The sequence below is a fragment of the Hylobates moloch genome, unplaced genomic scaffold (assembly GCF_009828535.3).
Source record: "Hylobates moloch isolate HMO894 unplaced genomic scaffold, HMol_V3 SCAFFOLD_5, whole genome shotgun sequence".
Classification (NCBI taxonomy): Eukaryota; Metazoa; Chordata; class Mammalia; order Primates; family Hylobatidae; genus Hylobates; species Hylobates moloch.
The window spans coordinates 98,296,239-98,309,907 of NW_026652280.1; the positions used below are offsets into that span (position 1 = coordinate 98,296,239).

Consider the following 13,669-nt stretch of genomic DNA (forward strand, 5'->3'; position numbering starts at 1 on the left):
CCGAAGCCAGTCCTGTGCTCTGGGCACTGGCAGGTGACCTCAGTGGAGGCAGCACTGAAGGGTAAAGGTTTGGGGACCCTACTCAGCTCAGGAACCTCTAGTTTCAGATTGCTGACTTCTGCAGGCAGGTTATTAGGGTTCATGTTCAATGCTTAGCCTTTGCTATGTAGATGTTGAGCGGTTAGCACCCTCTCCAAAGTGGCCTGCCAAGCCTTTGTTCATTTTCTTAAGCTGAACCCTTACCTCTCCTCCAAAGCAGTCAAACAGCTGGGCCAGCCAGATGGGGAAGCAGAAGGGAGCGGGCATGGAGCCTGTGCTTAATTCCTCTGCTTTACCTACTCCTGCTCCCACTCTCTCCCAAGCCTGTGTGTGTCAGTTACTAATCCCTATCCCAAATCTTTCTGAATGCAAACCCTGGCATAATGCATGTCCCCTAGGGAACATGGTGGGGGAATGGCTATTGCCTGAGCAAGGAAGAACTAGCCCCCAGGAGGCAGAAGGGCAATGCCCCTGGCTAACTGAGGCAAGAGGAGCTGAGATCATCCCCAGCGGAACTGTAATTCAGACCACTTTTCTGCCATTCCTGGCATGTAACATGGACAGACGCAAAATCTAAATGTTCCAAGCAGTTCTGGAAGAAAGTTTTCAGACGACCTCAAGGAAAAGCATAGCAACAGACTTTGTTATTGGTCTGAGATCTCCCCCAGGGAGGTCACCCCACACAGGGACAGGAGGTGCTTCTATAGCCCCGAGTCTTAGAGGCAAGCAGGTGGGAGGGGCTAGGGGAAGAATGCCATGGCCTCATCCTCCCTGAGTTTGGCCTTGATGGGATCCCTTGGCAACATCAGCTCCTGGATTATGGCGTACGCAGGACATTGTGGGGCGAAGCGGTTTTTCTGAAAAGAAAAGGAAGGCTGACACCTGACAAGAGGAATGAAGATTAGTCCTCTGGGAGAAAAAAAAAAATGGTCCTGGGGCAGGGTGGGTTAGGGGCTGGGGGACATGCAGAAAAAGCAGAGTGATTAATACTGCTGATCTTCCAGCAAGAGGAATGGAGGTTATGTTGTGATTATTAAAAAGAAGCAGAGAAACTACAGACCTTCCTTGGAAATGGGGAGACAGAAGCTGCCTGCAGCAGCTGTCTAGTATGACAGCTGATAGGGGCAACCTCTGCTTCAGCAGGAGAGAGTGAAAGGGACTCACAGCCAGGGACAGCCACAGCAGCCCCACTGGACCCTTGGATGCACTCTTGGCCTTGGAGAACTGCATCTGATACTGTACTGTGGCGAGGAAGCCCTCCAGCCCCATCTCTGTGATGCGGTTCCCTGGTGGAAGGTGCAGACAGGTGGCCTCTTAGCACCACAGGCCTCACTGGCACCTGACATACCAGACATCCCCAGCAGCCCAGTTCCTCCAGCTCCCCAGTCCAGACTCACTGGCCCAGGCGCACGTTTCCCTGACCTAGCCCTTCACTCAGCTCTTACTCACACACCCCCCATCTCTCTAACTCCCCTCATGACTCCAATCGCCTGTCCTCAGCCTCCTCCCAGACTCAGCACTTCCTCTGGCCCCTCAAGCCCTGTGCCAGAGATCCCTGGGGGACATGTAGCCCAAAGATGGGAGGGCCAGGTCTGCTCCATAGAGTCGGGGCAGACACCCTCAGGCAGGACAGGGCCCAGGTAGCCTCATGGCAGGAGGACATTGGCAGACATACGGATGAGATTGAGGTGCAAAAGGACCTTGTTCCCAGGCATGAAAACTTTCCCATCTCGGTGCTCCACAGGCTCCAGGAGAGGGTTGACCACCTCAGTAGCCTCAACAACCAGCTGCTAAAGCAGAATACTAATTGCAGCAGACAGCAGGGGAGCTGGTCAACAGGCCATTCATTCATTCATTCATTCATTCATTCAACATACATGTTTTGACTGCTGACTATAGTCCAGGCTTTGTCCCAGGTGCTGGGGATACAAAAATAAGCCCATACCCTCAAGAAGCTCCTTTGTGTAGGGGAGCCAGAAAGTGAAAGTAACGTGGTCTAGAGTGAGTGCTGACAGAGGCAAGCTCAGAGCACTGTGGGAGCACGGAAAAGGAATACCTAGGCCAGGCCAGGAAGGGTCTCCTGCGAATGCACATGATATTGTCAGATGAAGACGGAAAAGGTGTTCTAGGCAAAGAAAGCAGGTGCAAAGGCTCTGGAAGCATGAAACTGTATGTCGCATTCAGGTTTTACTAAGTGTTTCCCAGCACCTAGAGCAATGAGGAGAATGGATTGGAGGGAAGTAACAATGACAGCATGATGAAAAGAAATTGCAGTACTAGTGACAATCAGCAGCCTGATCAAGACAGAGGCAGAGATGAAAAATGGAAACTGAAAGGCAACCCCAATTTCTTCCTCCCTCTGAATGTCCTCTTTTGTAAGATTTTGTCTTGGGTGCCAGAGAAGACTCCTGAAAGGAGAGGGGCCCTTCCCTGCCTAGGGTGTGTAGGTAGTCTTCCAATGGAAGAGAAAAATACAGAGAGGCAGATGCTCAGGCAGCTGACAGAATGGAGTGATGAGGGATGGTAGGAGCACCAGAGGCAGCCCAGGAAGATTTCCAATGCAAGCAGCAAGTTGGTCCAAGTTGAAAGGGAGCAGAGAAGATCCAGGGGCAAAAGAGAGAGGGTCTGAAGAAGGACCCATGCATAAGGTAGCGTGGGGCAGTGCCATGACCATAAAAATGCCCTGCCTTCCTCAGGAGCTGCTGAGGGGGCAAAAAAGAAGACGCTTTGTTCCTATGCAACAGTCCAAGCAAGTGATGGAGGTGGTGATGGGGAACTGAGGGCCTCTGGGGAAGCAGCCTGGCTGAGTTGAGACAGCAGATCCAAAGTGTGGGCTACTAATAGACAAGGAAAAGTAGAAGGGGCTTGCTCCCGTTATTCCCACAGTAGCGCAGGGTGAGATGGGAGGGAGTTTCAGGTGAGGTTGGAACAGGAGTGGAGGACAAATTTGAAAGCAAATAGCTGCTGCCACAGCATGGGGCTGGAGACCACATTCCAGGAGGGGCTGGGGTGAGAGGTCTCAGGCAAGCCTGGAATCCCAGGGGTGCGCCCCCTGCCTCCACTCTTCCTGGTAGCTTACCTCAGACTCCAGGAGGATGCTGCGCTTCTCTCTGCTCCCGATCTTGATCCCTTTTGTCCTGCTTGGCTTCTGCTCAGGGATGGTTACCTCTGGGGCCAGAAGAGGAGCCAGAATGCACAGTGCACACTTCTGATACCACCCAGGCTACCTCCCCAGAGAAAACAGGCTGTGAGGCAAACAGACCCCCCAACTTCGGGTTTGGGTGCAATAGAAATGGCTGGAGGGGGCTGGGCGCAGTAGCTCACACCCATAATCCCAGCACTTTGGGAGGCCGAAGCAGGAGGATCACCTGAGGTCAGGAGTTCGCAACCAGCCTGGCCAACATGGTGAAGCCCCATCTCTACTAAAAATACAAAAATTAGCTGGACATGGTGGCATGCACCTGTAATCCCAGCTACTGGGTAAGCTGAGGCAGGAGAATTGCTTGAACCCAGGAGACAGAGGTTGCAGTGAGCCAAGATCGCACCTCTGCACTCCAGCCTGGGCAACAGAGTGAGAATCCATCAAAAAAAAGAAAGAAAGGAAAAGAAAAGAAAAGAAATAAAGAAAGGAAAGAAAGAAGAAAGAGAAAGAAAGAAAGAAGAAAGAAAAAAAAGAAAGAAAGAGAAAGAAAGAAAGAAGAAAGTAAGAAAGAAAAGAAAGGAGAAAAGAAAAGAAAGAAAAGAGAAAAGAAAAGAAAAAGAAGAAATGGCTGGAGGGTGGCCCAGCTAGGTGGATGGGTTCCTTGAAGACAGGGCCACAGAGCTCCAGCTTCAACAAAGGGGATGAGGAGAGTGGTGGGTCAGGATGTCTGGGCTGGATGCGGCTCTCCACATCATCCCGCTGTGAGAAGGAAATCAAGCCCAGAGGGACATGGCAAGATGAGCTCTAGGCAGGCACACCCAGGCCCAGAACAGCCTCCTGCACCCAGCCCGGCACTCTCCCCTCCTCCACACAGGAAGATGCGGCCCAGGGGCACCCGCACTTACTCCCCTTGCCTGGCTTTGTGGTGTCTTCTTTCTTAGGGGTTCCTTGTGTGGGTGACTGCCCAGACCCTGACTTCTCATCTTTCTTGGCCAATTCCTGTGGAGAATGTGAGAAGAGAGGTGCAAGTCCCACCTCCGGAGGGGATGGGCAGTGGTGAGGGAAGGAGCCCAGGTTAGGACCCGGGGCCTTAGGGGGAACTTCAAAGGCCCATGTGACCTTCTTCCCTCCACCACCGCTGCACATGATGGAAGGCCCTCCCCTGTCCGTCCAGCACCCAGGCTCTGTCCCATTGCACACCTACCAATGATTTCTCCTTTTTCTTGCCCAGGCCCTTAGGGGTTTTCATTGTCTGCATCTTGTCTGTCTTATCCACCAATGCACTATTGCTGATCCCTACCATCTGACTCTTCTCACGGTCCGTTTTGGAGTCCCCGTGTCGAGAAGAGGAGGGCTGTGCTCACAAATGGGAGGGAAGGGAAGAAGAAGCCAGAGCCCCTTCCTCAATGGGGGCATGAAAGGTAGCTATACCCATACTTGGAGAGCAGTCGAGCTGACAGCACCCTCCCACCCATCTCCCTGCCTAAATGCTAAAATAATTTGTATAGGACTCCTCTGGGGTGAGATGCTTTAGGGAAGAAATAGCAGAGGGACCTGGGTGGGGGTGAGATGAAGGGTGAGGCAGGGTCTCAGACTCTCATATTGAGGGGGAAAATAGCAGCTTTTATTGAGCTAAGTGTCAGGTGCTATTTTAACTGCGTTGCAGGAATTAAGTCATTAAATCATCTCGACAATCACGAAATAGGTACAACTGTCCCCACTTACAGATGAGGAAACTAAGAAAAGGAGAAGTTAAGTAACACAGGCCAGGTGCAGTGGCTCACGCCTGTAATCCCAATAATTTGGGAGGCCGAGGCGGGCGGATCATTTGAGACCAGGAGTCCAAGACCAGCCTGCTCAACATAGCGAAACCCCATCTCTACTAAAAAATACAAAAATTAGCTGGCCATGGTGGCACATGCCTGAAATCTCAGCTACTCAGGAGGCTGAGGCAGAAAAATCGCTTGAACCTGGGAGGCAGAGACTGCAGTGAACCGAGATCGCACCACTGCTCTCCAGCCCAGGTAACAGAGCCAGACTCCGTCTCCAAAAACAAACAAACAAACAAACAAAAAACAAGACGAAGAAGAAAGAAGAAAGGGAGGAGGAGGAGGAGGAAGAGGAGGAGGCGGAGGAGGAGGAGAAGAAAGAAGAAGGAGAAGAAAGAAGAAGAAGAAGAAGAAGAAGAAGAAGAAGAAGAAGAAGAAGAAGAAGAAGAAGAAGAAGAAGAAGAAGAAGAAGAAAGAAGAAGAAGAGAAAGAAGAAGAAGAAGAAGAAGAAGAAGAAGAAGAAGAAAGAAGAAGAAAGAAAGAAGAAGAAGGAAGAAGAAGAAAGAAGAGAAAGAAAGAAGAAAGAAAGAAGGAAAGAAAGAAAGAAAGAAAGAAAGAAGAAAGAAAGAAAGAAAGAAAGAAAGAAAGAAAGAGAAAAAGAAAGAAGAAAGAAGAAGAAGAAGTTGTTTAGTAACATGCCCAAGGTTACAAGCTGGGATATGGATGAGCCGGATTTCAGGTCCAGATGGTCTCAATCTAGTGTCCTATCTCTGAACCAGTACACTCTACTGCGCATAGTGTGGTTCTGCAATTAGAGCCCGCCCAGCAGGGGCTTGGCAAACGTCTGCGCAGAAATCGGAGGGAAAGACAGTCACGACAGAGGGTGGAGATTAAACTGGATGGCCAGTTTGCTGAAAAGCAGCGGACTTGGGGAGTGGGCTCGAGGGTCAGAGGGGCTCTCGGCTGGTCCTGGGGCCTGGTAGCTCCTCACCGATCGCGAGCGCTCCTGCGTCCCTTTTTCCAGCAGGAGGCGTCGGCGCTCCACCACTTCGGTGTGTGTCAGCTCGAAGGCGCGCAGGACCTGAAGGAGGCGGGCGCTCAGCGGTCGGACGCCTGGGTAGTCAGGGTCGGCTCCCTCGGCCCGCCCACGCCCCGGCCCCACCTGGTCGGCACACCCACCTCAGCCAGCTTTAGGGCGCCCTTGTCCTGGATGCGATTGTGGGCCAGGGACAGCCAGAGCAGGGAACGGTTCAGCCGGAGGCCCTAAGAGGCGAGCAGGGACGCGTGAGCCGCCCAAGCCGCCCCTGCTCCCAGCAGGTCCCTCCCCGCCGCGCACGCACGTCCGCGATGTAGCCTGCGCCCTCGTCCCCGATGTGGTTGAAGCCCAGGTTGAGCGAGACGAGGGTCCGGTTGCAGCTGTGCAGCGTGGACAGCGCCTGGCCCAGGAGTTGCGCCCCGCGGTCGTCGATGTTATTGTTCCGCAGAGACAAGTGCGCAATCCTGGGGCAGCCGGAGGGAGAATGTGGGTCACTGGAAACTGTACAGGGCATCCGCCGGAATATGGAAGACTTGAAGGCTTGAGGGGGCGGTCTGGTCTGAGGATGTAGGGGCAGAAATCGAGGGCGCTTGCCGAGATGGTAGGGGGACAAGGAAGGGCGGGGACTAAAAATGGCTTGGAATTTTGAGACTGGCCCAGAGAAAGGGGGTGAGGGCAGGGAGTCTCACGTGCTGTCCGAGGCCATGAGCTTGTAATAGGACTGCTCCGGCAGTGGGTTCCCCTCCAGAGACACCTTCCTGAGGGCAGGGGAGATTTGAGAACCAGAAGGTACCACTGAGGCCAGTAAGGGAAGGGAACAGAGAGGAAGTGTGCGTCTCTGGGAAGCAGCTAGGAAGTAGAGTCGAATGATTGCCCCCCCAATATAGGAAATATATGTGACAATTCCCTAGACTAAAAATTCACAGGTGTGCCCATTGTGAAGGGACTGCTCCCCAAAGTTGGTGACCCATGGTAGTGTGGCCCCTAAGGTGGCCTTCAGTGGTCCCCACCTCCTGGAACTCATGCCACTGTGTCATTCCTTCCCCTTGAGTGTGGACTTCACATTAGAAGTGACTCACTTCTGGCCAGGCACAGTGGCTCACGCCTGTAATCCCAGCACTTTTTGAGGCCAAGGCGGGCAGATTGCCTGAGCTCAGGAGTTCGAGACCAGCCTGGGCAACAGGGTGAAACCCCGTCTCTACTAAAAATACAAAAAATTAGCGGGACGTGGTGGCGTGCACCTGTAATCCCAGCTACTCTGGAGGCTGAGGCAGGAGAATCACTTGAACCCAGGAGGCAGAGGTTGCAGTGAGCCAAGATTGTGCCACTGCACTCCAGTCTGGGCGACAGAGCAAGACTCTGTCTCCAAAAAAAAAAAGAACGGGTGGAGGGTGGGGTGGAGGGAAATAAGTGACTCACTTTTAATGAACAGAACATGGCAGAAGAGATGGGACAGCACTTCCAGGTTTAGGCTACAAAGGTGGTGGCTTCCGTCTTGAGTGCTCTCTGGCACTCTCTAGCTGGCCAGCTGCCATGTGGTAAGGACACTCAGGCAGCCTGTGGAGAGGCCCAGGCAGCCACACAAGTGAGCCTGGAGGCAGATTCTCCACCACAGTTGATCCTTGAGGTAAGTGCAGCCACAGTCAGCAGCTGTACCGCAACCTCAAACCCTGAGCCAGAGCACTCAGCTAGCCCACCCCCAGGTCATCTCACAGCAGCTATGAGATCATAAATGTGTGTCCTTTTAAGCCACTGAATCTTGGGGTTAATTTGTCACACAGCAAGAGATAACTACAACATGAGCCTCCACACGGCAGTGGCTTCTCTAACAGTGCTGTGAGAATGGAGGTCCTTTTCTAAGTCACAGCAAAAACTGCACTAATGGCTAGAAATGACTCTATGTAAAAATTTTCTCCCATGATTTCTTATTTTGTTCAACCTTTCAGCCTGCCTCGTCTGTCACATAAACATGATTATTCAGTTTAAATTTGTTTATGTTGCTATGACTTACTTTTACACATTATTTACAGATGAATTCATATAGTTGTTTTCTGCTAGCTAATTACCATGACGGAAGGAAATATGTTTCATGGTGTTTTACACAGAGTGCTGGGGACCCCTAGCTGAAGAAGACACAGTCCCTGCCCTCAAGGAGCATCCATGCCATCTACAGGAGGAATACAGGCAAGCCACTGCATGGAGGGGTATCCCCCCCCCACCATGAAGCAAGAGGAGGCAGGGTGCTGTGGGAGCCTAGAGAAGGGGTGGGGCCAAATCAGCCTTGCCCCTGACACTCCCAACCACACCTGTAGTTACCCTGCCCCATGCCTTGCTCCTGCTCCTTCCCATACAAGTACGCCCTTTCCCAATTCCCTCTCTGGCCTGCTCCTAGGCCTCCTTCAGCTCAGTACCACCTCCTCCAGGCAGTCTTCCAGGTCTTCCTGCCTCACATCCATAAAGTGTGGTGGCACTTCTCTCTGCCCACTCCCTCCTCCGACGAACCAGTCCTCCAACACCAGTCTCCACATTGCCCTGCAGTATTTATTCTTGTGTCCTTTTCTCTCCCTCCCTGGACTGCGAGTTCCTGGAGGATAAGAACTGTGTCTTACCAGCTCCCAGTACAGGGCCTGGGCCCCAGGCAGCCAGGAAGGAGAGCGAGAACCTCTGGGGAGGGAGTGGAGGGTAATGAGACTAATGCAGGGGAGACAGGATGAGCCCCTGAAGGTCAGGCTCTTTGGGTGCTGGTGTGGGCAGAAAAGCGGACCTGGCTTCTTGTCTAATGGAGGTATCATGATCCAACAGACATTGCCAGCTTGTGATTCCACAGGGATGCCAGCCAGACCCACAGGAGCTGGGACCTGTCACTTCCATCCCCACACTGCTCCCCTCTGACCACCCGCCCAGCCAGGCTTCCCAGGCACCGGGGGCCTCCCAGTCTGCTGACCTGAGCGTGGATGAACAGAGAGGCAGGAGCTCGATGAAGGTGGACAGGGTCTTATCCGTCAGCCCCACCTTCCACAAGCTGTCGTGGGCGGGAAGTGCAGAAACACAGAGCTAGAGCGCCCCCTCCTACTGGAAAACCCTCCCCAAACCGTCCTCCCAGCGGCGCCCTTCCTCATCCCCAGCCCCCGAACTCCCCACCGTCGCCAGGGTCTCCCATGCCCCTCGGTTCTCTCTCCCAAGCCACCAGGAGCCCCAACTCCCACTCTGGTCTCCCGCCCATCCCCTCAGTGCCTCTCACTTGATGGCTTGTAGCTGGGTGAGCGGGGGCAGACATTTAGAAAAGATACCCAAAATCCGTTCCTCAACCTTCCAACCTGCGGGCCAAGAGGAGGCAGGCGCCTCAGACCTGGGAGGCGCCAGGGGAGCGGAGGGGAGCGGGAGGGAGCTGGGGCGGGTGGGGGGAGCCGGGCTCACCGCGGATGTAGATTTCCTTCACCAACTTGCTGTCCTCCTGCTCCAGCTCCACCTGGATGGTGGGCCGGAAGAACACGTATTTGCTCTCCAGGCTGTTGAGGCTGCAGGACCCCGACAGCCACGGATCGTCTGGAAGGCAGAGGTGAGGAGAAAGGGGAACAGCCACCTCCCCGGGCCCCACGCCAGGCCGGCCCACGGGTGCCCGGGTGGGATTGGAGGATACCGCCAGCGCCAGAGGCGCAGGCCTGCGGGCGCTGCCTCTCCGGCCACGCGCGCCTCTGCTGGGTTGGAAAGGAAGACTGGAGACTCCCCCACCTCCCCACCGGCCTCGTCGAATCCCCCCGACTCACACACACCGCCCCGCGTCCCTCCGTTTGGCCCGGCGTGGGAAGGGAGGCTGAGGATGGACGAGGCGGCCCTGGCAGGCACGGGGGAGCTCCACTGTCACTCACCTAAGGTGGTCTTTTCCGACAAAGAGGCGGAGGGGACGAAGGGCTGGTGGGGGCGGGGCCGGCTGACAACTTTGGGGAAGTCCGTGTAGCCCCACCGCGTGCAGAGCTCTGCGAAGTCGGTCTCGAGGACACCCAAGCACTGGTACTCCTCTGCGGGGACGTGGTGGGGGGGCGTGAGAGAAGGGGCCGCGCCCACTCCCGCGTCCCCAAGCTCGCCCGTGCGGGCGGAGAGGCCCTCCTCAGATGGATATTTTTGCAGCCATTCAACTTGCAAATGCTTAGAAGAACGGACGCTGAAAACACTTGATAGGAAACGGGGAAAGCAAGAGCTCGGAGAAAGGGGACTAACGGGCTTGCGTGCACGGTAGGCAACGGGGCCCCCTCTTCTGCGTGCTGGCTTCCCCACCCCCAGGTCAAAGCCACTGCCACCCCCGCTCTCCACTCCCAGCCCGGGCTTCCGCCTTTCCCAGGTGTCCCCAGCCCAGCCTCCTCCTCACAAGTCCTCCTTCCCTGCTGGAACTGCTCAGGGTCCCTGGGAGAAAGCGCAGGCACGATGTGAGCTCCTTTCCACTCCCACTCCTTCCCTACACATACACCCAAGAGCAGCAGAACGATACTTTTATTTAACATTTCCCCTGTCCAGTGTGTTTATGTAGCACTTCCTAGTGTCCAGTGCTGTTTGAAATGCTTTAGAAATATTAACTCATTTCTGAGTTATATTAATTCACACATGCCCACCACATCCCAACCTGAGGGCTGTGCTATGCAAACTTGAGACTCTGAGTCTTCAAGGGACACTTGCTCTTTCTGGCTCCCCACCATAGGCATCCCAGGAAGAAGTGGCTCCTAGAGATAGGACGGAAGTCCCTGCCAAGTGCCAGACAGCCTGGAGCTCCACAGAACAGCACGCTGGCCACAGGGGCAGGTGCTGCAGGAGCTGTGCCGAGAGGGACACCGGCACCTCAGCAGTAGGGAGCCTGCCTGAGGGAGTGGAGGGGCTGGCAGGATGCAGAGAGGCTAGAGGGTTCATGGGGAAAGTCATGAGAGGCATGTTCCTCGTGTCCGGCCATCAGCGGGAACCCAGGCACACAGCCAAATGGGCGAAGCAGGTAAGAGAAGGCATAGGGAGGTTGCAATTACCCCCTGGTCTGGCTGGCTCCTGCACACCTCCCTGCCCTCCCAAACTTCCCTCTGCTGGGAGAGCCCCTCGTGCTTCCTTGCTTCACTCATACTTCCCTTCTCAAGAACAGAGATTCTCAAGCTTTAACATCTTAAAAATCACCTGGAGAGCCTGCTAAAACAATTTCCTGGGCCCTATCCTACAGAAATTCTGATTCTGTAGCCCGGGTGAGAGCCATGATTTTGCATTTTTAGCAGCTTCCCAGATGATGCTGAAGTTGCTGGTCCAAGGACAGCACCTTGAGAAGCCCTGCTCTAAAAGAGCGCTGCCCCGTAGTACTTCATGCTGGGACGGAAATGTGCTCTCTGCACTTTAGCAGGTAGTTACCTGTCAGACAGCACAGCTCTTTTCCCCTTCCACACCCCTTTCTCATGCTCACTAATAATCTCACCTTGTAGCTTCTTGAGAAATAAAAGCCATTAGATAGGATTTCCTCTAAATCCCTACACCTTCCTATATCAGCCATCACTCTCTACTGGACGCGAGTCCACATCTGCCCCTGCCACAGCACACAGTGGTGTCTGCTAAGGCCACCATGACCTCCATGTTGTCCTATCCAAGTGCCTGTGCAGGCGTCACTCCCATTCTCTCCTACCTCTCTGCTGGCTGCTCAGGCTCCCCTGCCAGCTCCTCATCCTCTACAACCTGTAAGGCTGGATCCTGACCCCTCTCCTCTTCTCTAATTATACTCCCTGCCTCCTCGAGGGGTCCCTTTCATTGCCAGGACTTAACCATGCCAGAACATCAGCAGCTCCCAAAGTCACAACTCCACCCCTAACCTCTCTTAGGTACTGCCGACCCATGTGTCCAGCTGTCCAGCTGGCATCATCCCTTGGAGCTCCTCCCTTACATGCACCTCCTTTGGCCTTTCCCATCTCCATGAATGGCACCTCCTCCCACCCAGTGCCCAGTCCAGAAGCCTGAGAATCTTTCTTGCTCTGTCGCTCACTCCCTACCCTGCCCAGTCCTTCACCAACTCTTATTACTTCTACCTCAAAAGTGTTTCTCTGAGCCTAACCCAACCACCCCTCACCATTCTCACTGCCCTACCCCAACTCCCACTGTCCCCAGACTAGGCTGTTGAAATAGTCTGGTAACTCATCTGTCTGCCTCCTTCCACCCTGTATTCTATACAACAGCCATGTCGTGTGTGCGTGTGTGTGTGTGTGTGTGTGTGTGTGTGTGTGTGTGTGTGTTTTGAATGTAACTGGCTTCGTACCTGCAGGGGATTGTATACTGTCTTATCTTCCCTTCCAGAAGATCATCTTTCTCCAGCTCTTATAATTCCTTCCCCCCATCCACCAGCACTGACAAGCAGATAGCACCTGGCTAATGCTGGACGATCAGAGCTTTTTCCCAAGTTGTTTTACTTCGATTCCAGAGACAGCAAGTTCTTGTCCCCGTGATGATGAAGCTGGCAGATTTGTATCAAGAAGTCTTCTGATACATTGCCCCTTCATGCTCAGTTTGATTGGGGTTCTATCACTTGCAACAAAAAGGGCCATACCTCTACTTATACCATTCTACTCATTTTCTTTTCCCAGAGGATGTAAACTCCATGGGGGCAGGACCGTGTCCACCTCCTTCTCCTCCGTGACATACCTGGCCTCATGGCTGGCATTTGGAAAGTAATTGTTGAATCAATGAATGAACATCTGTAAACTCTGTTCAAAGGCACCTCCTGGCAACCCCCCTGGTGCCCTCACCCCCTGGGCCTTCCTCTCTTCTATATCTTATCACATCTTATTGGTATTTGTCACCATCCCAAACCAGAGTGTGGGTTCCTTAAGATCATGTTCAATTCAAACATCTGTCAAGCCGAGATTCAGGAACTCAACCTGGGTATGTATGAGCTCAGCCACAGCCGTGGAGCAGTGAGTAGCTAGAGGGAACCCGGGAAGACGCAGCCTGGAGGCCCGATCCCCAAACCCCGGCGCCAGCGTACCAGGGCTTTTGGGCTCCTCCTCCCCCACGGGTGGCAGAACGGTCGCCGGCTTCTCTTTGGCTGCGCGCTCTCCCTTTTTGGTCACCGCGCCAGAAGACTTCTGGGTCCCCGGACGCGGGGCCCTGGGCGAGGCCCCCGGCGCGCTCTGCTCGCTCGACATGCTGGTGTTGTCCGCAGCGTCTCCGGGACCTTCGTCGGGGCAGGAAGGTAGGACCGCACTCTACTGGGCTCACTCTGAGGGTGGCTGAATCAGGGGATCTCTGTTCCGCGTCCAGGGACCGGATCCGACCTGTCCGCGGTGGCGTCGCCTACGCGTCCCTCTCCAAGACAACCGCGCGAGGCGGGCGGGCCCGAGGGAAAGGGGCAACCGCAGAGAGCACGCGGGGCCGACAGGGGGCGCCGCAGGGCAGAGCAAGGCGAGGGGAGAGCCCGGGAGGGCGGGTGGCGGAGCCAGAGCCGGAGGGGCGGGCCAGGCCCGGCGGAGCAGGCCGGGCGAGGCCGGCCGGAGATCGCAGGAGCTGATGGGTCTCGAAGGGCCAGGGCTGGCCGAGCCTGTGCTAAAGGAGAAGGGCTAGGGTGACCCAGGACCTGAGCGGAGCCATGGCTAGGTAAACGAGTGGATCTTAGGACGGGAGCGGGGACAGGGATAGGGGGAGGGCGGGCAATCCAAAGGTATCCTGGAATTCAGC

At 54.6% G+C, this 13,669-nt stretch overlaps 1 protein-coding gene across 4 annotated transcripts; it reads right to left on the reverse strand.

Moving 5' to 3' along the window:
* Positions 1 to 666: 666 nt before the first annotated feature.
* On the reverse strand, positions 667 to 13,312 carry LRRC71 (leucine rich repeat containing 71). Of its 4 annotated transcripts, none has more exons than XM_032151920.2 (15): positions 12,981 to 13,312; positions 9,856 to 10,005; positions 9,404 to 9,532; positions 9,228 to 9,303; positions 8,931 to 9,008; positions 6,676 to 6,744; positions 6,291 to 6,450; positions 6,130 to 6,213; positions 5,942 to 6,031; positions 4,386 to 4,535; positions 4,087 to 4,180; positions 3,119 to 3,207; positions 1,715 to 1,826; positions 1,204 to 1,325; positions 667 to 896 (listed from the first exon to the last, which is right to left on the reverse strand). In XM_032151920.2, the coding sequence occupies exons 1-15, from the start codon at positions 13,138 to 13,140 to the stop codon at positions 780 to 782; spliced, it is 1,680 nt and encodes a 559-aa protein (XP_032007811.1). In that variant the 5' UTR covers positions 13,141 to 13,312; the 3' UTR covers positions 667 to 779. The 4 variants fall into 4 exon arrangements, with proteins under 4 accessions (XP_032007811.1, XP_058295784.1, XP_058295783.1 ...); XM_058439801.1 differs by having other exon boundaries at positions 1,740 to 1,826; positions 12,981 to 13,302; XM_058439800.1 differs by having other exon boundaries at positions 1,740 to 1,829; positions 12,981 to 13,302.
* Positions 13,313 to 13,669: the final 357 nt, after the last annotated feature.

Excerpts from the sequence above, each read along its gene's own strand:
- LRRC71 (XM_058439799.1), bottom strand. The coding sequence starts at position 13,140 with ATGTCGAGCGAGCAGAGCGCGCCGGGGGCCTCGCCCAGGGCCCCGCGT. Across the intron at positions 4,536-5,941 it reads CGCAGGAGCGCTCGCGATCG|CCCTCCTCTTCTCGACACGG; the intron begins GTGAGGAGCTAC and ends TTGTGAGCACAG. Across the intron at positions 897-1,203 it reads TGCTGTGGCTGTCCCTGGCT|AAAAACCGCTTCGCCCCACA; the intron begins GTGAGTCCCTTT and ends TTTTCTTTTCAG.